A 27,169-nucleotide genomic window follows, 5' to 3' on the forward strand; every position below is an offset into this window, starting at 1 on the left:
TGCAAGTACCTCCGCTTTATCCAATTCAGGGCACTCTGTTTCAGGCTCTCGACCACTCCCCAGGTGTTCACGAGAGTGTTTTCTCTTTTGTCAGCTTGGGCCCATTCGCACGGGATACATCAACTGAGGTATCTCGATGACTGGCTGGTCCTGGCGAGTTCTCGCTCGCAGTTGCTACAGGACAGGGATCGGCTCCTCGAGTTTTGCCGCGATCTTGGGATTGTAGCAAATCTCGAGAAATCGGATCTCATCCCCAAGCAGAGGATAAAGTACCTGGGCATGCTTATAGATATGGTAGCAGCGAGTCATTCCCTCGCATTCTCATATCAAGAAGTTCAGGAAGGTGGCACAAGTGTTTCTGTCTCGACAGGAACAGCCAGCTCGGCATTGGAGAAGCTGGTTCCTCGTGGGAGTCTTCACCTTCGGTCTCTACAATGGAGACTAAAGGAGTATTGATCCCAGTCCCGAGACCCCCAGTCCTTTCTCATTCCTCTCTCCGAGGATGTGAGAGAGGATCTACACTGGTGGGTGGACGACAGGAACCTCTTAACATGAGTATGCTTACATACTCCCCCTCTGGACATGCTTCTGTTCTCGGAGGCATCAACTGAGGGATGGGGCACACACCTGGAGGAGTTGCTGTTCTCGGAGGCATCAACTGCGGGATGGGGCACACACCTGGAGGAGTTGCTGACGTTGGGAGTGTGGCACCGGGACGACAAGCACCTTCACATCAATATCCTGAAACTCAAGGCAGCCTTCCTGGCTCTCCAAGAGTTCCGGGATCAAGCAGTGGGATACTCCGTGGTACTGATGAGCGACAATACCACGGTAGTGGCATATGTCAACAAACAGGGGCGTCTGGTATCCCTCCTGCTCCACCAGTTGACGATGTAGGTGTACGAGTGGGTGCTGGCTCACTCTGTAGAGCTGTCAGCCAGGTACATTCCAGGCAAGAGGAATGTCGTGGCAGACAAGCTCAGCCGCCAGAATCAGGAGATCGGAACAGAATGGTCCCTTCATCCGGAAGTCACAGAAAGGTTGTTCGACCTGTGGAGGCTTTCAGTCATTGATCTGTTCACTACCCGGCACAACAGAAAACTTCAGGTCTTCTGCTCAGCCATGCCGGACCCATGGGCCGCTGCGGAGGATGTGTTCCAGCACCCGTGGGACAACCTCAATGTTTTCCTCCGTTCTGTCTGATTAGCAGAGTGATCAACCAAATGACGATCACTCCAAATCTCAGAATGATTCTGGTGGCACACAAATGGCCGCAGGCCATTTCTGACCTGCTAGCTCTCCTTTCTGAGGCGCTGAGAGAAATCCCCCCTCTGGCCCAACCTGCTGTGTCAACCCCACGTCGAGTGGCATCACCTGGCAGTGCAGTCCCTATGTCTTCACGGCTGGAAGTTATCCACCATCTCCTGCTAGCGAGAGGCTTTTTGCGATTCGTGCAGCAAGGGAGATGGTTGGATACCTCAGATGATCCTCCGCAGTGGTATACCAGGGAAAGTGGTCCGTCTTCTGTGGTTGGTGTCGTGGATGGGGTATCTCTCTGGTAAGGACTACTGTTCAGCAGGTCGAGGACTTCCTCGTCTTTCTTCGCCAAGAGAATCTTCTCTCCGTTTCAGCTGTAAAAGGGTATTGGGCCTCACTCGGCTTAGTCTTGCAGCTGAAGGGTGTAGATATCTCCTCGTCCTTCAAGATATCCCTACTGATGAGAAGCTTTGAGAGGTCTTGCCCACACAGGGATCTCAGGCCCCCCTGCATGGGATGTGACTCTTGTTCTAAGGAGCCTGACTCTTGCACCGTATGAGCCTTTACAAGAGTCGTCAGACAGGGATCTGACCCTCAAGACCGTCTTCTTGCTTGCCCTGGGATCGGTGAAGAGAGTTGGCGAACTTCACGGACTTTCCTTTGATGTTAAACACTCGAGGGAATGGGGATCAGTTACATTCAGTTTCATCCCGGATTTCATCGCGAAGACTCAGAATCCATCGGTCCCTGACGCTTGGTTCGAGTCTTTCACGATCTCCTCCCTAGAGGACTGTAGGTAATGATCCAGACGAGATGTCCTGAAGAGAACTCGCCACATCTGGCCTGAGTGTCAACAACTCTTTGTTAGCACTGGCTCAACCAAGAAAGAAGTGTTCAAGAACACGATCTCATTCTGGCTTTGTGAGACGATAAGGAGAGTGGATTCTGCTGCTGGAGAAGATGACACCGGTACGCTTCATCCAAGAGCTCAAGAAGTCCGCAGCACTGGTCCGTCCCTCGCATTTTGGAAGAACCTGTTGGTCCCACAGGCTTTGGAGGTGGGCGTGTGGTCCCAACAGACCACCTTCACTTCCTTCTACCTTCGGGATGTTGCCCACAAATCCTTGGACATGTTTTCCTTGGGTCCTGTGGTGGCTGCTCAATAAGTTGTGTAGCTTACCCGGCTCCTCTAACAGGACAGGTTGCATCTCGCCTAAGATGTACGGTTGTGATTGGGAGAATGAATGTGGGGTGACTGGCCTCTTTTCTTTCTCCCCATCCTGGCTCTCTTCCCAGGGGCAGGGAGCGGATGTGCCGTTACATGCTGGATCTGGCGGTCGATGCAGGTAAGCACCCAATGGGAGCTCCCGTTCTATTTTCCATTCAGGTTGATAGAAACAACCCCACTCCTTCCCCTTGCAAGGGGGGAAGGAGACCACAACAGTAAGACAAACCAATGCCCTACGGGCAGGGAGCGGACGTGCCGTTACATGCTGGATCTGGCGGTCGATGCAGGTAAGGACTCAACTAGAGCTTATGTTCTATTTCCTTTCAGGATCATAGAAGCAACCCCACTCCTTCCTCTAGCAAGGGAAGGAAGGAGACCATGACAATAAGACAAACCCAACGCTTGTATTTGCCTTAATATCACCAACTTTAAGTTCTTCCTAGCCTACTTTGTCTGAACTGACATTTCCTCATTCATGCAAAGGGCCCCAGAAGTCTGACAGTTGATCTCGTGTTTCTTACAACCTGATCGTTATGTCAGAGGCAGTTTCCCTTCCTCGCTCTATCGACCAGGAAGGGAAGACCTCGCTCTATCGACCAGGAAGGGAAGACAAGGTGTGGTAAACTCAAGTCAGTTCATAGAGACTCACTCAGATTCCCCCCTCCAGCCAGTGAGTCTTCCTAATGTAAAGGACTGATGGTTTGTATATCGTGTCAGAACAAATCACAGTTTTTTAAAGTAAATTGTATTTCTCCTAACTATTCAAACCTGAGGTCCTTTACATTACATTTCATGCTCACCTCATGCCACCCCTCAAGCTGACACCTGGGCTGAAAGGCAAATTGGAATGTTTACATAGGGGCTGGCGGTACTCCCGCCTCCCAGACGGTAGTTAACTGCCTAACTACCTTGTTTGAAAGTTCAACGGCCATTTCCAGCTCCGCTGAAAGCAATTCCTAATGCCAAGGACCTCAGGTTTGTATAGTTAGGAAAAATACAATTACTTTAAAAAATTATGATTTTAAAATAAATGTTAAATACTTTTCAGATGAGTACTGATTCATCAGCAAAGTCTCCGGCATGGATCCGTCCCGAAGATGTTATGAAAGTCAGGAAATTAAAGGCAAAACGGAAAGCTTTGCAAGCTCGTATGATAAGCTCTACAAACACCTTGCAGATTTTGGCCCCAGTACATGGACGGATTAATGATTCATTAAGTCAAGGTGTGAAAAGGCGAAACCCCTTCAAGTAAGTGATAATGAACACATTAGTTTAGATTTTTTATGAAAAGTATATTTAAAAAACATTATTTTTTGGTAGGTCTGTCTGTATGTCTTACTGTATTAGCGCCTAACCATTATTATGAAAGGGTAGCTGGTTATGCATTTACCAGAATGACCATGACAAACCAATACTACCTAACACCCTTCTCAGAATGAAGTTTAACGCTCAGATTGAAGCATTTATAACCAATTTGATGGAAGGAATCAGGAACTTAGTGTACAACTAATGCCCTAATTTCTTCCCATGGACTTTGTATAAATAAACCTTGGTCTGTTTTTTGTGGTTTTTCTCCATATAAAGAAGAACCATGTAGTTTTTGAAATGTCTGGCCCAACAAATTTCTTTGAAATCAAATTGTACTTTTACGGATGTTTCGACTTTTACTTTTAACTTCTTCCTGAAGATAACAATACTTTCTGCTAGCTTGAAAGAATTAAAAAGAAAACAATTAAATGCCAAGCTGTTGCTAACTTCAGTTTAATGCCAACATTTTTGGTTTTTCTTTTGTGAGGTTCAGTTCCACCTAGTTTTCTCGAAGTTTTGTTCCAGCTGGGACCAGATTATGAAATGGTCTTCACAGTCAAATAGTTGAGTCGTTGGAACTTCAGAAGTTCAAGTAGGCTTGAAATTCTTTATTATAGAGCAAGCTTAGACAAATCCCACTTTATACAGTAGTTCGTTTCATCTTTCTTTTAAATCATCAGCTGAAAACTATTAGAATTGAGTAGGTCACAAAATTCCACAACTGCACTAGGCAAACTATTCCACCTTTTAGTTGTAGCTAAAATAAAACTTGGAGTAGACTGAGTACTATTAAACCTGATACTGTACGGGAAACTGACACTTTTTGCAGCAGCAGCCCACCTAGTGTTGCCAGTTAAAACAGCGAGTTAGGTGAAGAAGAGAGCAGAGGATGTTTGTCATTGTAGTGCATTATATGCAACAAACCCTGCGAACTCACTTTGTCAGTGCCACAAATCAACATAAAGAGTTGGCAAAGTAAACGTGATTGATGACATAACTCTCATTTAATATAACCAAACTGAGCCAATATGAAGAAATAATAAGTAAAGAAAAATTAATGTGAATTGTAAAACTTTGTGCAATAAAAAATCTTGCTTAACAAATTCTAGGTTGTAAGTGGAAATTTAGATATATTCCTATCAAGACTGAAATGATATCAGCATAAGTAAATAATTGACAAACCCAGTTTATTAAAAATGAGTTGTAATGCATTAACAACCATGAAAAATCCTTACACATGTTAAACAGAAAAACCATGAACAAAACAGTCAAAGGAGAAAGATGTTATTTACAGTTGCCAGACACTGAAGCAGGTGGGCACTTAGGAACCATCTAACTGTTCAAGACTGTTGAAGAGACACCTACTCTTCAATGATAATGATAAGGGAATTATCCAACACCAATACCCAAAACAAATTGATAGGGCTCTCCCCACTCCTGTTCACACTTCTTTTACCGACTATATATATATTATTTTGTGGTATCGAGAATCCCCTTCTCTCCCTTTTATCCTTTGCTCTCTCTCTCCCCTTGGTTTGTTTTCAAGGTTTGTTAACTTTCCAAGGCTTGAGAGCAATTTATCCTTATTTTATGTTGTAGCCTAAATCCCCTCCTCTGCATTGATTGATTGTCCCTCGGTGTGTCTGAGTTGGCACTCCACCTGGACCTGGAGGTGACCGGGAGTGCTCTCCCCACTCCTGTTCACACTCCTTTTATCTTTCTTTGCTCTCCTGGCCGTAGAGGTTTTTGCCCTTCCTCTCCTTTTCTCTCGCTCTTGTCGTGCAACACAGCTTACATAGCGAGGGGATCTATGAGAATCTCTGGGCGCCCGGGGAGTGCTGTCCCACCCCTGGTCGCTACTTTGGATTACCAACCTCCTGGCCTATCCTTCCCCCTTCCTTTTACGTCGACTGTTTCCCTTCCTGGTGCTTCCTACATGTTCGCACCTCACTGTTGGGATCTCATACGAGGCCAGTTAGCGTTTTCCACCTAACTGTCTTCTGTTTTATTTACTTTCGGCGTTCCCCCTCCTTTTTGCTACTACCTGTTCGGTGTTTCGTTATCTTGTTGGGCGCTCTCCTTGCTTACTGCTCCGGCGGTTTTAGTGTTTAGCGGTCGGCATTTATTCCCCCCCACCGCTATCACTTAGTTCAGGATATCCTCCTCCGGGGGTTTTCCTCTCTTGGCTCGGAGTGCGCCCACTTCCGAACAGTTCATAACCTTCCCACATATTGTTCAAACATGATCGCTTCGGAATGTTCCGTTGACTCTGTTTTTATGTCTATGAGTTTTGTCCTGTTAGCCCGGTTTTCTCTCTGGTTTTTTCCGGGGGTTTTCCTGGTCTGACTAGGCTAAGTCGCTGCTACGGTACTCTGCTCCGGCATCCGTTCCAGCATGCCCTTTTCTCATACGTTTTCAGCTGGTTTTGTCAAGTGCAGGAATGCTAAATCGGTAGGTTTCACCGCTATCCTGCAACAAACCAGCGATCACGGAGTCTATAGTTCCCATTCCGGTGCGCAGTCTGTTTTGGATTTATAGTTTGGCACGGAAGGTTATGAAGTACGCTATGCTCTCCCGAGCAGACTTCTTGATGAACCCGTAGGTTTTATATATACCTGTCGGTTTCGTCTCCGCCAAACTCCGCCTCATGTGACTTATTCTTGGCTCGGAAGGTTGTAAAAATGCGCTATGCTCTCTCCGAGCAGGCTACTTGATGTATCCGTAGGTTTTATTTACACCAGTCGGTTTTATCTCCGCCAAACGCCGCCTCATTTGGCTTATTATTAGTCGTTTGGCACCCGGCAGATTGCGTTGTACGCTATGCTCTCCCGAGCAGGCTACCTGATGAATCCGTAGGTTTCATATACACCTGTCGGTTTTACCTCCGTCAAGTTCCGCCTCATGTGGCTTATTAATAGTCAATCTTTTGGCGATAAATCGGTAGGTTTCACATATACGCCTACCGATTTCCTTCCGCCAAACTCCGTCTCCGGGCGAGATTCTCGTTAATTCGGTAGGTTTCATATAAACCTATCGGTTCTCCGCCTCATGTGGCTTATTAATAGTTACTCTTTCGGTGTTTGGGCTCTCTCTGGGCGAGATTCTCGGTGGATCGGTAGGTTTCATATACGCCTATCGATTTCCTCCGCCAAACTCCGTTTCCGGGCGAGATTCTCGATAAATTGGTAGGTTTCATATACACCTATCGGTTTTTCCTTCGCCAAACTCCGTCTCATATGACTTATTAATAGTTGTTCCTCCGGTGTTTGGGGTCCTAATGTTTCCCCCTCCTGGAGGCCGGCCGCAAGTCTCGTAACTCTTCGCTTCAAGTTAACTGTTTACGGAGAGTTTTCTGAAGACGTCCCGGAGCGATAAGTAGGTGCGGGAATAATTGAGGGAAACCTTTTCCGCTTAGCTCGGAGTTAGGTGAGGCAAACTTTTCCTTTAGGGGATTCGTTAGCTTCTCATCCCTTTTCGACAGTTCCTGGTCTACCGTCCCTAAGGTGAAATCAGTAAAAAAAAAAAAAAAAAAAAAAAATTTTTTAAACCAAGAAGACCCGCTCCGGGACCCCCTCGAGGACGTCTCGGATCTCTAATCCGGTGCCGTTTATGAGTTTGGCATCGTCTTCTGGAAAGGGACACGGCCCAAGCAAAGCAAGGCAGTTACCCCCCCCTCCTTCCTTTGTTGAAAACTCTTTTACGGGTCTCCTTATAAGGAGCTCGATTTGAGGGTCATTGTCAACCTATTAAACTATCTATCTACCTCCTGGTCCGTGCCTTCCCTTTCCCAGGAGCTTAAATCCCAAGAGATTAATCTCAAGACTCATTGTCAATGGATCACCTGTTCAATCCTGCTCCGTTCCGGAATTCTATCGTTCTGGACACCTCCACCTCTTTTCCCCTCCAGTCTGGGGAACCTTGGTGCCTTCCCTTTATGCTTCCCAGCATGAAGGCACCCTCCTGTCGGGGGTGTGGGCACACGGTGGTTGGTGGAAGGGCATTTCTTCCCTTCCGGTCTGGTATCCCCTTATCCGGGTTTTGCCAGACTGTCAGAACGAGCATGGCATCTGTCTGGCAGGATCCATAAGTGAGCCCTCATTTATGTTTCCTACCCCTTGTGCTCCGACTGTAGCCCCTCTTATCAACAGGCTTGTTTTGAAAATGTATCGCTGAAGCATTTCCGGGTGACAGATTTCACAGATACGTTCACAGTGAATCTTCTAACCCCGGATTACGCTTCTAATTTATTCAGCGTACAGCTCCCTAAGCTTCCGGAGTCAATTTCCGGAAGCTGAAACAGGGTGTAAGTCGGGCTTGCCCATTCCGCCTTGAGCCAAAAAATCTTATGAAAAGTTTCACCTGGAGAATTAATCTTTTCCCCAGGTGGGCGTTGTTACGGCCCGTCTGGGGCTACTAATGTTACTCAGAGCCTCCGTTCTCGTGGGTGTAGTTCAAGAGCCCCCCTGCTCAGGCGGTGGTGCAGGCTCTTCAGGTTTCTGCCCCTAGACAGCCGTCAGCCTCTCACTCCCAGCCTCCACCTCGATGTGTGCGGGTTCAGCCAACACATCAGCCCCTTGTAACACCCCCTTGTGTCTCTGCCTCCCCCACGTGCCTCCGCCGGAGTTTTCTTTGCTTCATACGAAAACCTAAGGAAAGAATTTTCACTAGACATTTGGCCAGAGGCTCTGACCCTCGGGGTTATCATAGGAGCAGGGAAGCATCCTACTCCTCTCCGAGAAATTGGGAAGGCATACGCTTCAGGGGAGGCAATCAAGCCTCCTCCCTGTAGTATTTCTCATGTGGGTGGGAAGCTGTACCATTTTCGGGGCCACTGGAACTTCAGACCCTGGGCCCAGAGTATAGTTATCAAGGCCCGGGGTGGAGCTGGACTGTTGTCCCCCTCCCCCAATCAGGTTCAATCAGCCTCCGGCCAGAGTTCTGGGGGTCTGTGTGAATGGCCTGTCAGGCTTTTTCAGTCTGCCAAGGAAGTTCCCTTCCACTGGAAATTTTTCCAGGCGTGTCCCGTTTATTTTCCTTATTCAATGCGGCAAGTCTTGGTTGCTTACAGTCTTGTGGGTTCGGATCCTACTGCTCCGTGGAGCCATAACCGCCTCTATAGACCTTTCCGACGCTTCCTTTCAAATCTTGGTTGCAGAAAGGTCCTATCCCTTCTTGGGATTCAGACTCGGGGAGCAGGCGTACCCCTTCAGGTTCGTGCCCTCCTCAATGCAGCTCCAGAGTCTTTGCCAGTTTGAACAATACCGTAGTTCAACAGCTCCGGTATTAGAAGGCTATGCTAGCTGCATATCTAGTTGCCTGGCTCATTTGGGCACCCAGTGTCGGGAATTGCCTGAGGGTGCCGGTCATTATAATCGGTTTTCTAGAGTCTTTGGGCTTCTAAGTAAACAGGAAGGAATCCCACCTGATTCCAGAGGGTAGCCTTCAGTAGTTGTGAATCCAGTGGAAGCGGAAAGAGATAGCAAGGGCGACCTATCATTTCAGCAACTCAAGCATACCTCTCGCCGTGCCCAAGAAAAGGTCTTGGGTTCTCTCCAGTTTGCTTCAGTGACGGTTCTCCTTCTGAAGTCAAAGCGGAGTCAGGGACGTGTCTCCCTGATTCCTCCTGTTTGAATAGTGGCCTCCGGCCTTGCACAACTATCAAGTGCTTACTGAAGTCAGTTCCTCTCCAGCTTTCCCCTCCGGCCTCAGTATTCCACACCGTCACCTCTCTGGGCGGGTGAGGTGGATATTTTTTGGCCCAATGAAGTACATGGAACTTGGTCGGTCACGTTCCGGCAGTTCCATATCAATGCTTTGGAGGGCGGTGACAGTCTTCCTGTCCTTGGGAAACTTCTTCCCCCCAAGAGGTTTCATTTTAGGCTGGTTCTGAACAAAACAGCAATAGTGCGCTGCGTAAACAAGTGGTTTTGGACTCGAGTTGCTTCATTCAGGTTATGGTTCATTCTTCTCCATAACCGACAGACACAAGTGCCTCTGTCTACCACCCTTCTCGTAGGGGTCCAAAAGGTCACTACTTTTTTCCCTACCCAGGGCCTCCCCCCTGGTGTCGGAATAGTCCTTAGACGGAGCGTCATTCAGGTAGTCTTGTGACCTTTTCCTGGACCTGGAAGTAGGTCTGTTTGCAACCCAATTCAGCCACAAACTATCAAGCTGTCACGTCTGGTATAAACTCAGCCTGCGTCAGCCCCTCAAGCTCTGATGTCCTGGCTTTGTGGTCTTTGTGAATCTTACAGTTTAGGAGGAAACTGATATTGGTCCTGTTATTACTGTTTTCCTGAAATCAGTTAAGGGATCCTACTCTACTGCAGTATGGTTCTGCAGTTAAGTAACTAGCACTCTTCAAATAGTTTTCGAAGCTACAGCAATGATGCATGCCACACCTTGGCCTCGAGGAAAGTGTTTTGTTGGAACCAGACTCACAGGCACTTAACTTTCATCCCTAAGGTCTGTGTTCGTCTAAGAACAGTACTCCGTCCACATTCGGTTTCCTGGTCTTTGAGTAATGTATCGGAGTTAGCCCGGTAACCAACAATCATCTTGTTCTTACCTTTCCTTGTTGGGGAAGACCCAAAAATTTTTAATCAGCTTAGCTTCTAGTGTTAGTTTTCCTGTACTGTTTGCCCTGTCTGGCGGAACCAATCATTTTGGTTTCCCCTCATCAGGGGTAGTGTTGCGAATTCCTTACCCTAACTTTCTATCTACAATTGAAGGTCCTCATTTTCGGTGGTCACCTTGGAAAGTACTCCCCTTTTACAAGGTCTGTTTCTGTGCCTAGTTTTCTCCTTACAGGCTTTTTTAGGCAGGACCTCACAATTTTGTCAGGTCCTCTCTTTTAAAAAAGGGGGGGGGGTACTGTCATTGGGTCTGCTATTAGGCAGGAAGTATTTTCTTAATACAAGCCTATTCAGGTTCTATTCTAAGCTCATGATCTTAGACGGTGACCACTTACATTATTTTCATTACATGAATTTAGAGGACCTTACTAATGTTCAGGGTAGAATTCTCCTAGTTTTCAACGTCTCTATTTAAGTCTTTAATAGCATAAGAATGATGTTTATTTCTCTGTTATTATTTCACCAGCTGACACGGACCCCGATCCAGAAAAAGGATTTTGACAAAGGAAAATCTATTTCTGGAGAGGGGCCCGTGTCACCCGTGACCCACCTGTTTTTCATTCTCTCCCTCCCATGGTAAACATCATTCTAGTGGGGTGGGTGCTAACATGGAATGCGGCTAGTGTTACCTTGTATACAGTCCGCGAGTAGTGCATGGGCTTGTATCGGCACCTCTCTCGTTGGGACTTTTGACATTGGGAATCTCTATAGGATAAGGTTCCGTGTTTTTGTAGTTCACCCTTTTCCATACACAACTCCATCTAGTGGAGCTCGCTCTGGGGGTAGTAACTCCAGCATTTCATTTAGCTTTCTCTGGTATCTAGCAACGGAATTACCTAGAAATAAGTGCTGAATGGACTTTTTCACCGGTTGACACGGGCCCCTCTCCAGAAATAGATTTTTCCTTTGTCAAAATCCTTTTATAATGCAAATGAGCTTAGTAAATAAAATTTTGGCAGCAAGATTGTAATATGTATTGGAAATAACAGACACACCAAGAATGACTAAACCTGCCATCAAGGCAGCTGTATAACCCTGATGCAGACTTAGAAAGGTGGAAAGGGAGACTTCAGCATCTGTGGAATATTTGGCGATTGTGTTTACACACATTAGGACTACCGTAAGTTAATGGGTTTGTGAAGAAACAAGCAAGTCCTTTCATACAAACCAATTAATTATACAATGAGTGCTCTCTTCCCAGCGCCCAAAACTCTTTCCCTCGTTTAGTTTCCACAAAAAATGAGGTTACTGGTTAATACTAATCTGAGGGTCTTTGTGTGGTGAAATGAGACTACATTTTCCTGTATTTGACAGACAAAAGACCTGTTATCTTGGGAACTTTCCTGAGTTGAGGTATAGGTACATAAATGATTGGTGGGTTTGTATAAAAAACTTTGTATTCATTTTAAAAACATTATTTTGCCAACCTGTGCCCATTAATACCTTGACAGATGAGTTGAAGAGGAAATTCCTTTGCCAGGAGATAGTAAGTAGCTTGTCTGCTTTGTGTTGTGCAAACTTACTTGGAACTTGGACACTTAAACCTGCTATGATTGAACATCTCAAACATCTGTGGTGTTTATAGTGATAATGTAAAAGTTTCCTGTGATCTGGTACTTTTTTCTTCAAAGCTTAGTTTGAAGCTAGTATCTTTAAAATTTGGCTTCAGAACCATTTCTATTATCAAGCAGAGGAGATAGGTATTGTTCAAGACTGGGAAAAAGCTTTCCTTATTGACAGTTCATGTGTGCTTCACAGTGAAACTTAATGGACATATTTTGCCATCAAATACAGCTATTGTAGTTTAGCCAATATACCAAATGGGAAAGTTTGGTATTTGTATGAAAAGAAAAGTCTTAATGATTAAACTTCTTAACGTTTACTATTAGTACTGTACCCTCTTTTCATCCCATTGATTAGTAGACATTTCCAATTTTGGAAGCACAGTCAAGGACCAATTTTATAATTTTAAGCAACAGTTCAGCATGTATTTTTCTGCCCTAATCAGGCATCTTGGCACAAGGCTTATACTTTTGAAACATGAGAATGATGCCATAATATGTATTATACCGTATCATAGTGGTGTTTTTCATTTTACAAAATGTTGTTATGAATGTAAATTTTGTAAGTGTAAAGAATTTTTGTTTAATTCTTTTCTATTTTTTATTTCCCAACAGGTGTTCCCCAAATAAAAAATCAAAGCTTGATGACGACAGTAACTTAGACATCACAAGTGATGCCTCTCTCTTCCGTTTACTTAATCCTTGTGAGGGGAAAGATTCAAGTAGTAATGCCGGCAAGGCTGTTGATTTTTCAAGTTTTTTTAACAAAGAACTTGGTACTTCATCATCCCCAGTAGTAAGTAATGGGTTATGTTTGTTTATCAAATGTATGAGAAGGCCATAGCACAAAGGAACTCAGTGCTTTCCTCTGCCTTCAGCATCAGTTCGCAAGGAAAAAAGGGAGGGGTGGAGTGAAAATGCTAAAGCAAGTCATAGAGCTGCTTTCAAAAGAAGAGAGCGGTTAGACAGAATGAAAGTACCATAGAATTGTAAAAGAATTCTATAGCTTGGCTGTTGATGAGTATGAAAATTTAAGGAACTGGTTAATCCAGGAATTGGTGATCTCCTGAAAATGGAGGAGAGATAAGCTAATTGTGTGGATGCATATGATTGTCTGATGGAAAGAATGTTTTTTTCTTCCTTAGCTCTAGAATTGAATAGAATAGTACCTGTAAAATAGAGGAAGCAAACTACCACACAGTATAGAGAAATAGGGTTTAGAAAGGAAAGTGTGGTTTATGATCAAACAAATTTCCCTTGGTCCAGTCTGAACAGACTGTACAGATAGTAGAGGTGTTATTAAATTAACAAGACCACTAAGTTACATTCTTAGTGTTTTAATTGGATATGAAAACTGGAGGACAGTTAAGTTGAAAAGTCGGGCAGCTGACTAGGGAGAAACCAAAGGAACAGGTGAAAATGAAAAGAAAGAAATAAATGCTATCTGGGCTAAATGACTTTAGAAAACACTCATACCATCAATAGTATGCTGTGTAATGCACACTAAGTGTTACCCCTAAAAGGAGAAAAGTTGAACACAAGTTAGTCATTGGCAAGAGAAAATTGAGGAAAAGTAGATCTGAGGCCATTGGTAAAAATTTAAGGAAAGAGTATATGAGAGATTATCATATTTTTACCTCTGACTTTTCCTTCATGGGGTTGGATTGGAAATGTGTTTTCCCTACTGCCCTCTGTATTTTGCATTATTATTATTATTATTATTATTATTATTATTATTATTATTATATTATTATTATTATTATTATTATTATTATTATTATTATTATTATTATTATTATTATTCAGTAGATGAAACCTATTCATATGGACAAGCCCACAGGGGCCATTGACTTGAAATTCAAGCTTCCAAAGAATAGTGTTCATTAGGAAGAAGTAAGAAGAAGTAAAGGGAAATACAGAAAGAAGAAATCCTACTTATGAAAAGAAAAAATAAATAGATAAGTAGATAAAAACGTATTAAAATGCAAGAAGAATAATATTAGGCTAATAATGCATTGCAGTTTCACTTGAACTCCTGAAGTTCCAAATGCATGACATCCTCTGCGAGGCTGTTCCACAGTCCAATAGTGTGAGGAATAAAGGACCTCTGGAACCGAGAAGTTCGACAGTGAGGCACATTTACTGCATATTGGTGCTGCTGTTCAGCAAATCTGGTTGCTCTTGGCAGATAAAGGGGACCAGGGATCAGTCGTGAATGTGGAAGATCTCTGTTGCAATATAACTTGTGAAAAAAAGTGACAAGCAAAAGACCATCCATTGATGGTCCAAGTTATAACTGCTACTGCTAGGAAACAGAAACCTACCACTATGAACCACTGTATCTAAAAGAGATAAATATGTTACAGGAATTCTCACCTAGTATAGGTTTTTATATAAGTAGCTTACCCAGTAACTACTTAGCTAAGAGTTTCTACTCAAACGGCAGTTAGAATTCTGAATTCTGCGGTAGCGATTCTTTTGTTTTGCGTAGGTGATCACGCCCGCCCACTTTTGGGGTACGAAAGAGAAACATCATCGCCAATACGACAATTTGTTTCTGCCACTTGTAGCATCAACACCTGGTGTTGTTACAGCAGTTTAGAGTTTTTTGAATTCGTAATTTTCTTCCTTGTTGAAGTATTTTTGTAGCCTTTTTGGCATTTTTTCACATAGTGACTCTTTTGGATTTGACTTTCATGATTTTGACTTTTCAGCTAGTTAGGATATGTCCAGCACTAGTAGTTTTAGTTTCTGGTAATGCAGTAAAGGCTGCAATACCCCGATGACAAAAAAAAATTGACTTACGATTCTTACACCTTGCGTTTCGGTTGTAGAGGACAAGTTTGCTCTTTCAATTTGATGTGTGACGAGTGCAGAGATCGGGGAGAATAGAAATGGAAAACTTTAAGTTCTCATTTAGCTAAGCTAGAACGAGATAGGAAGAGGAAAGCAGCTGCTAAAGCCAGTGGGAAATTAGCTAGTCAGGCTTTGACTCATAGATTGGATAAGGCTGACATGTCTGTTAAGTCTCCAACTGTTAACCCTTCCCCATCTGCATCAATTAATTCTCCTAAACCACCTACTCCTTCTCCTGGCTCCATCACTTCCAAACCCAATCACTTCGCCAGCCTTGAGAATAAGTTTAAGCAATGTTTAAATCTGGTAGTGAGTACAGTGACCCAGTTAGGGGCATCAGTACGTGTCCTGATGGACAAGTTTGAAAACAGTGCTAAAGGTGAAATATCAGTGGAGGAGGCGGCTGATTCTCCTAGGTGTCGGTCCCTGTACTTCGCCAGCCCTGAGAATAAGTTTAAGCAATGTTTAAATCTGGTAGTGAGTACAGTGGCTCAGTTAGGGGCATCAGTATGTGTCCTGATGGACAAGTTTGAAAACAGTGCTAAAGGTGAAGTGTCAGTGGAGGAGGCGGCTGATTCTCCTAGGTGTCGGTCCTTGCCATACTCCCTGCTACCTGGGAGGAGGCATACCGTTAGCCCAAGGGAGGTCAATGGGGTCTGCCCACGGGCAGTCGTCCCCTCCGTCCAGCCTGTTGCATCCCAGGTCGTGACTAGAGACAGCCGCTGGAAAGGCATCTCGTCAAGTTCTGAGGAGTTCTCACCTCGTAAGGCCATCTTTGTCGCTTCCCCAATGAATCTTGCCCGCTTAAGAGACGTTTCTCTGGTAAAGACCAGTCCCCGTATCTCCCTTACAAGAGAATAAGGGAGCTTTCTTTCATTCCTCAACCTTCGTGTAGCAAGTGGGACAGTCCGGAGCATTTCTCCTCTCCTCAGCGCCAGGAGCGAGGTCCTAGCTCACTGAAGCAGACAAGCGTCCTGTAGCAGCCAGGCGCCCTGATGCAGCCAAGCGCCCTGATGCAGTTAAATACCCTGAAGCAGGCAAGCGCCCTGACGCAGTGAGGCACCCTGAGGTGGTCGGATGCTCTCTTTCATCGGAGCACCCTGAAGCTTCTGATCTTCCCTTAGCGCTTGAGCCCCCTCAAGACTCCAAGTGCCCTGCAGCTTCTGATTAGCCTTCTCCTGTGTTGGACCCAGCTCTTGAGCCTTTGCAACGTAAACTGGATAATATCCTTCATCTTTTACAGAAACCCGCAGCACAGACAGCTCCTGAATTGGACTTAATTATGTCTCCGCTCTCTTCTTGTCTTCTACACCGTATGTAACACTGATCAAGTTCCTTCTGCAGCAGTTCGTGGAATTTTTCACTCCATTCTTTCCTTCCTCTCCAGCTTCGTCTTTCTTGATGGGCAATCAGCCAGTGGATTCGACGAGACTTCCTAAGATGGTTCTCTCTTCTTCATCAAAGAAAGCTCTTTGCCCAAGATGGTTCTCTCTTCTTCATCGAAGAAAGCTCTTTGCCAAGTAGAGAACTGGCTTTCCAAGAAGAGGGATCAAGGGAAAGCCTGTATTAGTGTTCCTCCCTCTAGTCTCGTGTGTATGCGGTACTGGGAACACCTATTGATTTTAGGTAATATATATAGAGAAAATTTATTCAGCTTTCCATCACAGTTTTCACTTTTTTTCTAGCATTATTTATTACAGAGTAATTATGAAAAATGTCAGAGTATATATATACGCGTTGAACGCTGTAGTTTGGCTGGAATTTATGCATGCGTAGATAATTTTTTATACACCTGTATGCGCATCTGTAAATAACTTCAATGTGCATGTATTATATATCATTCGAATGGCCATTCTTTGTACTTTATCGTGCTTAACAGCAAAATGTAAAAATATCAACGTTTATACATAATAATCGTTGCCGTACTTTTTCTTAGAAAAAGAAAAAAGATTGCCTGTAATCTAACGACAATTTCTCAATTTTATTCTAACAATACATATATCTTTCTTTTGTGCGTTTTATAGGAAATTTATTCAGCTTTCTAATGCCACCTTTATTTTTTCTATCTTTATTTCTTACTTAGGTACGATATGAAACGTCAACATAAGTAGGTTGGAAAATCTGGTAATTGCACTCCGTAAAAAATTAGCATTTTTTAATTGGTAACAGCTAATTAGCAAACAAATTTATAGCAAAATGATTGCTTTTACGTGAAAGTTCAAACATTTCCACCCAGTTTACTTATAGTATAAACTCCTCAAACCTAATTATTATATTTTTCATGATTATTTAAAAAAAAAATCTATGATTTTCCATAAAAATTTCACATTCATCACATCTTTTTTATTATTTCTAAGCCTTACAAAGATTTTCTGATTGCTTTAGGAAAAATTCAGTCATTTTCCAACATCATAAAACAAACCAGAAGCCTGTAACAATTATAGTTTGGACATATCGATTTTTACAAAGAAACTTTTCCACTCGAGCCCGACTTTTCCCTCCACGGCATAAGTCGCGTACCGGGTAACGCTATAGGAACCCCGTAAGCGCAAGAGGGTTAATTAGTACAACCCATGATATCATTTAATAGGCCCTAGTCATTTTCATGAACCCTTGTTAGTGTTCAGAACTCTTGGGTACTAATCACTTTCACTCCAAGATTCCTATGGTTCCACAGGCTTTAGTTCAAATCATTGTTAGATTGTTTAGGTAATGTTGTGTGATAAAATAAATATTATAAATAAAAACTGGTTTTTATATTCAAATACATTACAGAAAGTACCCTACTCTGTCCCTTCTTGTTGCAGCTGGTATGGATACATAGAACTACCAAATCTGTTACCAGGGGCACTCTAGAACCCAAATGTAATGATGTGTATCATATAAATCAAAAGATTAAAAAAACATTTTTATTGATTTCAGGAAATTTAAATGAACTCTGTTCTTGATATAATTATTGGTATCATTTTGCAATGATATATATACTGTGTAGACACCATTCTGCTTGACATTAGCCATTGAAAGAATCAATGAATGTTAAGCCTTGTCAGTTGCTTAATTCTCAGAATGTTGTTTGATTGAATAAAGACAACTGTGCATTATATGCAAAATTAGAGTGGATTTTCACAATGGTATGAATTCTGTAAAAAGTAATTGTCATAGTGTAATATATTATAAATTGGAATATTTATATCAGTACAGCACAGTGCTGTAGGTAAAGCTGAGTTTTTCCACAAGGCTTTAATAAAAATGTTTACACCTTATATGAGTAGATATTAATTAGAATTCATAAAAATAATCATGAGTAAGAAAATAAAAAATTGTTCACCTTAAATTTTGTAAGTGCTAATAGTGAATGGAATGACTTGTTACGACAGCTAGCTTATCCATTAATTATTAATGTCATGCAATATAAGATCTCTTTTTAAAGTTGTAGGAAGCAGTGTTAATAATTTAGGAATTTTAATTCTGTGCACAGTCAATTTCTTCTGGGGGAATAAGAATGTATTCTGCACTGTGAAAATACTTATCAGTGTTTCTGCATGTCAGTGGAGTGTTTGAGGAGCCTTACCCTCTTCCTGATGTATTTACTTTGTTTTTCCAGGATGATGGCACGTCAAAACAAACTTGGACACATAAGTTAGTTGTTGACTGGAGTTTGAAGACAAAAGTTCGTTTCAGATCTCTCAAGCCTCTTCCATGGAAACATAATTTCAAGGTATTTGTTTAAGAGGACTTAATATCGTGTTCAAATTCTTGATGGTGTAATCTTAAATATGAGGTAATTGATAGTTGTTTGCCAGCAGCAAGCTGTTACCTGGATTACCAATAAACTTATTTTTCAATGATTACAAAAAGTATTGCAAATTAATCATTAATCATGGCATTTTATGTTCATATCAAGAATAAACAGGTGAAAAACTTTTTATAATACAAAACATGTTTGATCCAGTGAGAATACAAAATTTTATCTTTTAGAGAGGAGTATTCTTGGCACAAAGCTTGGTAACAAGGTAGTTAATTGGCAGTAGGCTACAACCCATTCACCAATGGTAACTTAGCACTTTTTCTTTGGCTAATGTTGAGTCAGGACACTTCATTTTTGAGTGCGATCATGGTCCTCAGTCATGTTGTGAAGCTTACCATTATACTTTTTTTATGTTTGCTGGTGTTTATTATGTCAGAGATTTTATGAAAACGATTTCAGTTTGTTTCTACAGGAATAAAAACCTTCATCTTTTATATGTGTATATATTCAGCAAGAGCTGGTTCATTCATTGGAGTTTGATAGCAAGGTAATCAACTATTTGCCTGCTCAGTCTTCTCAGAAGAGGGACAACTGACCCTGACCCTTTCCATGCTTGTACTTCTGAAGAATTATGAAAAGAAGATTCCATACTTCCCTGGACTGTTGACTATCTTGATTCCTCAGAACTGGCTTGGTAAGTCGCAGGGTATGCTCATGACTGGTTTCAGGACTTTCCTGAGCATGACTGTGCTCATTCAAATACCATTCTGTACTTGACAGATAGTGTGCTCACCTCCTTGCCTAGATTAGCTAACAGGATCAGCTTGGAAGGTTTTGCTTTCAGTTTTAGGCTTGAAGGTAAAGAAGGTTAATATGTTCAGGCACCTTTGACACCTTTGGATCATGACCTTGCATCTGGAGCATACTTGAGACACTCATCATGGCCCTCTGGGCATTGTGCAGGGTTTTGTTGATTGTCTTTTTCCTTTACTGCAGTTAAGGGTTCTTTTTGGTTGGCTATGGATCCTTCAGGACCTTAGGGTCCTCTGTCTATGGAACCATTGTAGGCTGAAATGGAGAGGCACTTCCAGGAGGTCATAGGGCTTAGTCATCACCATCATTTGGGCTGCATGGTCTCCACTTGGAGGAAGTAGACTATGACCTTCAGATCAAAGAACTCTTCTAGTCACTCCTCCAAGTTACTTTCCTTACCTCTGTAACATCCGTGGAGATGCCACACCCTGGCGGATGAAAGAACTCTAGTCACTCCTCCAAGTTACTTTCCTTACCTCTGTAAAATCCACAGAGATGCTACACCCAGAAGATGCTAAGACTTGCCTTCCCTTCATTTGAACTTGTAAGTCAGCATGCCTTTGTGTGGAAGGAACTTCCTTTTCATTCTGCTGAAAGGGGAGGCATGGAGTCCCATCATGGCTCCATTTCATTTGTCATTATGTTTAATTCTCTGGTGTGTCATTTGAGGAAGATGTGAAGTTCTGAAGGCTGTTGTGGTGGGGGGGAGGCGGGGAGGATTCATGCCAGTCTACTATCATTTTGAGATTTTGTGATGCTGTGTGTGAATTTTTCTAAAGATAGGTTTCAGCCAAGAGCACTGTCATTCTTCAATGGATGCTGAGCCCCTACTCGTTTTTGAAAAGCAAGGTTGAGGCAGCAGTGGAGAAGTGGAGGTCTGATGGTTAGAGCTCCATTTATCTACTGTGCAGTTTCCTTTAAAAGTCCTTTTGGGGTCTGGAAAGGGATCTGAAGCCAAGATTCAGGGTGCATATGCCACTGCCATAATGCGTGTCCCCAAGGGTGGTGAAAAACCTTCCCAAAATGGTGCCATTGGTTTCATCCTATACTTCCCCTTATTATCAAATTTCTTCTATTGCTTAGGAGGCCAAAGACAACACTCGGAACATGGATTACTTACGCTGCAAATGTTAACTGTGCACCTACTACAAGTGGAATGGGGGTCTGTATCCAAAGAAGACAAGTAACGAGAACAAGGGTTGTTACCAGCCCCAGGACATTGCCTCTGATGCCTGGGAGGCTTAGCTGAATCATGGGTTTGCATTTCAGTAAGTGCAAGAAACACACAAACAGCACAATATCACATAGAAATCACACAACAAAAAAGAAGAAAAAACAGAACGCCGAGGCATAATGCAGGTAGGAAGAGCTAAATAACTGGCTTCTTGCTACGAAGGCGGTTAGAGAGAAACTGTTATGATGATGCGTAGGATGGGGGGGTAAGGCAGATTGCGCTGCTTCCTCCTACTTCCCTGTTGGCTGACTCCAGTCGTCACCAATTCCTTGAGTTATTTGTTATTTTTAATGGGACTCCAGCTGGCACTAGAGAATTTATCCGTGTTAAAACTGAAAGTTTGTTACTTATGAAAGATACAAATTGATTTAAAACTTGTCATTTTTTGAAAGGATTGTTCATACAAAATTCTCCAGAGTGCGTTAGGTTACCCTCTCTGCCCTTCCTGTTCTCTCCTTCCTTCTTGATCTTTGGACCACTGAAGGTAGGGCTGTGTAGAGTCTTCTCTTGTGGGTTATCTTCAGTTTCTTGTGAATGTTCCCTGTAGAAGAGCAGATGGTCTTCATTCCCTTCATTGAGATCAAAAGCCTGGGAGAAGGTGTCAGTTAGTCATGAGGTATGCGATTGACCTTCAGCAAGATTTTCAAGGGAGGTGTATTTCAGTTCCCTTTATGTTTGCCAGTTTTTCATAGGCTGCTTCTGCTGGTGGCCTGCACATGCTTGTGTGCTACCTGTGTTTGTGCTTGGTATGTGCACTCCTGATGTCATATGTTGCAAGTGTCCATGCAGCCCACTCATTCATTCTAGAAAATAGGAAAGGGTCATGATAGAAGGGCTGAGCCCATGCACTTGCTTCTTCATGCCTTCTGTCTTTATCCTCTTCCTTCTCATCTTAGGGAATTGACACGCTTCTGACTCTTTTATGTACTGGTTGATGCCTGGGAGGTGTTTGGAATGTAGCAAAGTCCTAGCACTCCTCTTAAGATACTGGGATGGTGAACATGGATATGCATAAATGAACTTTTCTGTCTTGGGGTTTTTGTTCTCCTGGAACAGTTGTTAATTCTTTCTACAGATGTGCTATTTGCTAAAATTTTCTTAGGTTAGCCAGAGGATGAACTAGGAATTCTCCTTCCTGGGGTCTTTTGGCTTCAACCAAGTATCATCCTTCAAGTCCATATTGTAGCATAGACTCCTCAGCTTCTGGGTTTTCTGCAGACCAATAGAAAGGGAATGGTTGGGAGTTAGTATTCTGTGATCTTCTGGGAGTTTAGTGTGCCTTCTCATGTAAGAGGAACTCTGGTCTTGCATTATTTTAGGGACTGAGCTCCAGGAGAAATGGTTGATCTAGTCACAATTCTTTGTATATGTTTGTCTACAAGATGAAAGTTAGATCTATGATGGATTCCCTTTATGAATTCTGTTGTGGGTCTGGTCTCAGTGTGAGGCACTGATCAACTTGCTGATCTGTCGCTATGAGTCTTCCCAAGAATATCTACTTCTCCTGTCTCCAGTTCCACTGCAGATGGGTTGGCTACTGCGTGGATTGAAAACATACCTCCTTCAAGCGACCCCTGTCTGTCACACCTTTCAAAACCAGAAGGTGGTAAGGGCAGGGTGTTCCTCAACCTTGAACTTTTGAAGCTGGGACCTTAGCTAAGATTGGAAGGGCCCAGGATGCAGACAAGAGACCCAGAGAAAACATAGTAGTGATATATCCTCTAGACTTAACCAGGCCACAGAGTCATGTTTTACTGACTGAATCCCAAGATGGTTGCAGAACAGAGAGAACCATGAAACCATCAACAAGCTCTCTCCCAGGAGGCTATTCCTTGAAATTGTAGTGAAGGGCTATAGCTTCACCACTAGCTTGTTCTTCAAGTAGTTTCCCATATCTGACAGGTGAAGATACATCCTTCTGTATCCATCAGGAGTAACTTGGAATTCTCCACCATACAGTGTTTGGCTCCTAGATTGCAGAGAGATAAAGGAAGAGTCCTACAGCTGCACAGCTCTCCCGTCAGAGAAGATACCTTCAACATGTGTTTGTGAAGGTAAGAAGGATGGTTTGCTTGCTGGGAATGGCCTGTATCCTCCACATGTGTTTGCTTTATACCTTGTGTCAAGTGAAGCCATGAAGGAAAGGGACATTGACTTTGAGAACCTCTTGAGCTGTGTCTCTTACAGATCTTTGAGATTGTTAATCTCCTGGCTTCATTCGTTTTTGAGATGTTTTTAAAGGAGCTAAGCAATAAGCTCACCAACATGGCCATGAAGGTGGGTGTCTTCAATAAGAGACCTACCCCTAGTTCATCCTTATCAATAGCTGCATACAAGGACCTCACAATAGCAGAGGAAGTTGCCCTTCAGAAGCTGGTCTTTTTAGCAGAAGCTGCCTTGCAAGGCTCACTGTAAGCATATCTCACTACTTGATGCAAAGAATCAGAATCACATGGTTGGTAGTATATAAATAAATAAACACTGTCTCTTGTAGAAGTAAGATTTTTCTAACTTAACTAGTTAACATTCTCATTTTTGCTGATGAGACTAACTGATTCAGAAGGCAGACTTCTTTTAAAGATATAAGAGAGCTGAAGAACTAGGAGCTGCTCCTCCTGCATGTGTAGAAATTCAGCCAGTGATGAAGGGAAAATATTAAGAAAACTATTCCTCTGGTGGCATGTAGAGCAGAGATTCTATTTTGTTTCAATTACTAGTTGGAGATCTGCTCTTAGTTCCTGCATATGTCTCAACAGGTGTTATTGTAGAAGTAAAATAAAAAAGTTTCTGTGTTTTTTGAAGAGTATGTCTGTGTTTCATGAATATAAATCATCTTTTACACAGACAGGTTTCCTCCCAGTGCTGTTGGGGAGAATTACTTAACTAACCATCCATTGCTGTTTGCCTCTTGTTATTTAGCAATCTAGACTGACAAAATACATATAGTATGCATATGTTAAAGTAATGGTTTGAATTAATGAAACATGAAATAGATTAAAAAATGTTTAATGTTTAAAAGATATGAGTAATTTTTTTACCTTCTGTTATTTTGGTTAATACACGATTTTTTCATCACCAGATATATTTCAGTGTAGTCATTTTTGTAATTTTAAAAATTAATGAGTCCCTAATATTGCGTATGGGAAGATATTGACAAGAAAAGTGTTGAGTGTAAATACAAGTAGCCATTTTTCACTGTAGGGATACCCATGATAATTATAGTAATGCTAAAGTTCTCCCATAGAAGCCCATTGTAGGGGAAACTTTCTAGCAAACTGTAACCCATCCGTTTCTTTATCTATTTTTGTATTATGGGTTAAGTCCTGATAACCTACAATAGTAATTTCTGAACAGTATAAAATGAGTGTAGATTATGGCCTTTAAAAAAGCCTTGTTCGTTATAATAGGTATAGAAGTTTTTTTATAATCCAATACCGTATAAAAACCTGTATTTAAAATACCATTTTAAATATTTAAGTGCTTTCTTCTCTTTAGACATCGGAAGAAGCATCGGGCACGACAGGCTTTGTTCGTTGTCTCAGTTCAGCATCTGAAGAAAATGAAGATCGCACTCTTGATACTTCTGCCAATGCTAAGTTTTATCAATGTTGTTTAGCTTGGCAACACCCAAATCTTCCATGGCTTCAGCTTTTTCCAAGAGACACTGTTAAGATATCATCCCAGACTGGACTTTTTGGGAATGATCAGAAATTGGCAGATTCTCTTCATGCTGAATGGTAAGTTTGACCTGTAGTAACTTTTAGGATATAAAGACTGTATATATTATTGGATGCTCATGCAATGGTACCTATTTTTACAAAGCCATATTAATGAACCAAAGTGAATTGACAATTGTTCACTTTATATTGTGCAATAAAAGTTAACTGTTATAGGGTAGATGGCAAAAGCAATCCAAGTAGGAGAGTTCCCTCACCCACCTGTGCTCTCACTTCATAGGCCTTTAGTGAATAAAGAATACTGTCATATTTAATGTTCACATTTTCTGTTTTTGCTTGTGTCTATGACAATTTTTTGTTTGATTTTCTTACTTATTTTGTGGCATAATTCAGTCTCCTGATACCATCATTCTTGTGCGTTGGAACACTAAACAGGAATTGTGAGTATGCATGTAAAGTTTGTTTCATTGCAAACCCTGCATCTCTCATAATTAGCCTTAATTTGCATTGTCAGACTTCCAAGGCAAGTAGCTTCTGAGTCTTGAAGGTGGAAGAGAAGGAATAGCCAGAAAATCAAACAGGAACAGTATGTGCTGCTCACCCTTGACTCATTAGTAGATGGTGACAGATGTATTAATTCTTTCAGAGTTAATTTATGTTTGAGGTTCTTTCATTCTCTCCTGTTTGTTATATATTGGTACTAACAGTAGTTTGTCTTTTTTATATTTTCAAGTATCCCATGGACAACATTTATGTCTTAGTATATAGTCATTGTTAGTTCTAATCAAAATAATTTTGTATTTGGACCAACATTATCACTTGTATTTTTATAATAATTGATGATAAAATATTTCCTTAATGTTATATGATATATTGTTGCTTGCTGCTGGTGTATGTTATTGCAGGTTCTCTGATTTAACATTTACAGTACTCCCCCACTTTTTCGCGGGGTTAGGTTCCAGAACCCACCACGAAAATGCAAAATCCGTGAAATGGAAAATCCTCTCTGAAAATGCTTGCAAGTGCTTATAACTGCCAATTTAACATTTCACTGCCAAATTTAATTATTCAAACAAAAATATACCTTAAATTATCATACTAAAACAATTCAATATCATTTAAACAAAAATACACCCCAAACCATCACCCCAAAACACCCAAAGTCATCTTAGATTACCCCCATACAACTGTTACTCATAAGTATATACACCCCTAAAATGCTTATAATAATGATTTAATGATTTTCAAATGTTAATGTAAATATAGCAAAATATCTATAAAATGTTTGACACAAATTAAATCTTTAATACAAATTAAATAAATCTGTCTTACAGAAAGTTTGACCACTAATCAAGTTACCCCTCTATAAGTAAGCATAGCCTTTTCTCTCATAGTATTGAAGTTGTCTCATTTTCCTTTTCCATTGGTAAAAACAATTGCTGTCACGAGTGTATTAAATATTTTTAATGTGCATATGCATTTTTCTCTCTCTCTCTCTGAGATAAGAGGGAGATTGATTTTTTATGCATGTATGAATGTTGGAGTAAGTGCTCCCAAAAATTTTCATTATAATGTATATATACAATGTAAATATTTAATCTGTATTCCCTTGAGTATTCAACAGATGAATGTATAAGCTAATTAGAAATAAAAGTTATATCCCTAAACTAAATAAAAAAGTTATGAGTCAGTATGTACAGTAAACCCCCATATTCGCGGGGATGCGTTGCAGCCCCCCCCCCACGAATAGTTAAAATCTACGAATACTTGCTACCCCCTTCTAAAAGTGCTTATAACTGCCTATTTTGAAAGTTCAAATACCAAGTGTATACTTAAAGTGTCATCCTACATCAAATTATTATCCTATTACAATACTGTATTACTCTTTGAAATTATGTTTTGTTAATATAATTTCAAAGTCATCGTAAACATTAGTACCCTTAAAAATATATACATACATACTTCTAAGCCTTCCAAAGCACAGAGAAAGAGAGTTACCACTTCAACTTATGTTCAATAAGGCTGGCTGGAGAGAGAGAGAGAGAGAGAGAGAGAGAGAGAGAGAGAGAGAGAGAGAGAGAGAGAGAGAGAGAGACTTCCAAAGCACAGAGAAAGAGAGTTACCACTTCAACTTATGTTCAATAAGGCTGGCTGGAGAGAGAGAGAGAGAGAGAGAGAGAGAGAGAGAGAGAGAGAGAGAGAGAGAGAGAGAGAGAGAGATTTATCTCCTTAATTTCTCTGACAACCAAAAAATTTGTTTGTTTTTGTCTTCCAGAGATGTAATACCTTTACTAAACATTTTTAAAACACTATGAACACACACACAAACAGTATCTTTTCCTGAGAGAGAGAGAGAGAGAGAGAGAATTATTTTTATTTAATGTTATTTTTCACTTATTAAACTTAATGTTAATATTTTAAAATTAGTATGTACTGTAAATCATTATTTTATCATGAAATATACCCTCTAAAAATGCTTATACTATCATCCTGAAACACTTATATATCATTTTATTATAATTTCAGTAGTACTTTAATATAATTTTAATATTTCAATAGTATCAATTCTGAGCGTCTACCTTCACTTTAATGAGGTCGGGTCCGTCCTGAATGGAGGGGAAAAAACCAGTTTCTGTCTCTCTTAGAGTTATGCATTATTTAATCTTAGAGTATTATTATTATTATTATTATTATTATTATTATTATTATTATTATTATTATTATTATTATTATTATTATTATTAATCTTAATAATATTTGAGAATTAATAAATCATTTTTATCTTAAAAAATGTATTTAGTCATGAAAATAACATCAAAATACACTAATTAGTGAATATTTCCCGGCGAAT

The 27,169-nt window shown here is 41.4% G+C and overlaps 1 protein-coding gene across 2 annotated transcripts in view; it reads left to right on the forward strand.

Annotated features, from left to right (window-relative positions):
* The window catches only part of hd (humpty dumpty), a 106,683-nt gene that overhangs the window by 16,643 nt on the left and 62,871 nt on the right, over nt 1-27,169 (forward strand). For both annotated transcript variants that reach the window (XM_067124401.1, XM_067124400.1), the window contains exons 2-5: nt 3,534-3,733; nt 12,606-12,786; nt 18,451-18,564; nt 24,137-24,378. In XM_067124401.1, the coding sequence (XP_066980502.1) occupies nt 3,534-3,733; nt 12,606-12,786; nt 18,451-18,564; nt 24,137-24,378 (737 nt within the window). The remainder of the gene's footprint in view (nt 1-3,533; nt 3,734-12,605; nt 12,787-18,450; nt 18,565-24,136; nt 24,379-27,169) is intronic.

The sequence above is a fragment of the Macrobrachium rosenbergii genome, chromosome 22 (assembly GCF_040412425.1).
Source record: "Macrobrachium rosenbergii isolate ZJJX-2024 chromosome 22, ASM4041242v1, whole genome shotgun sequence".
Lineage (NCBI taxonomy): Eukaryota > Metazoa > Arthropoda > Malacostraca > Decapoda > Palaemonidae > Macrobrachium > Macrobrachium rosenbergii.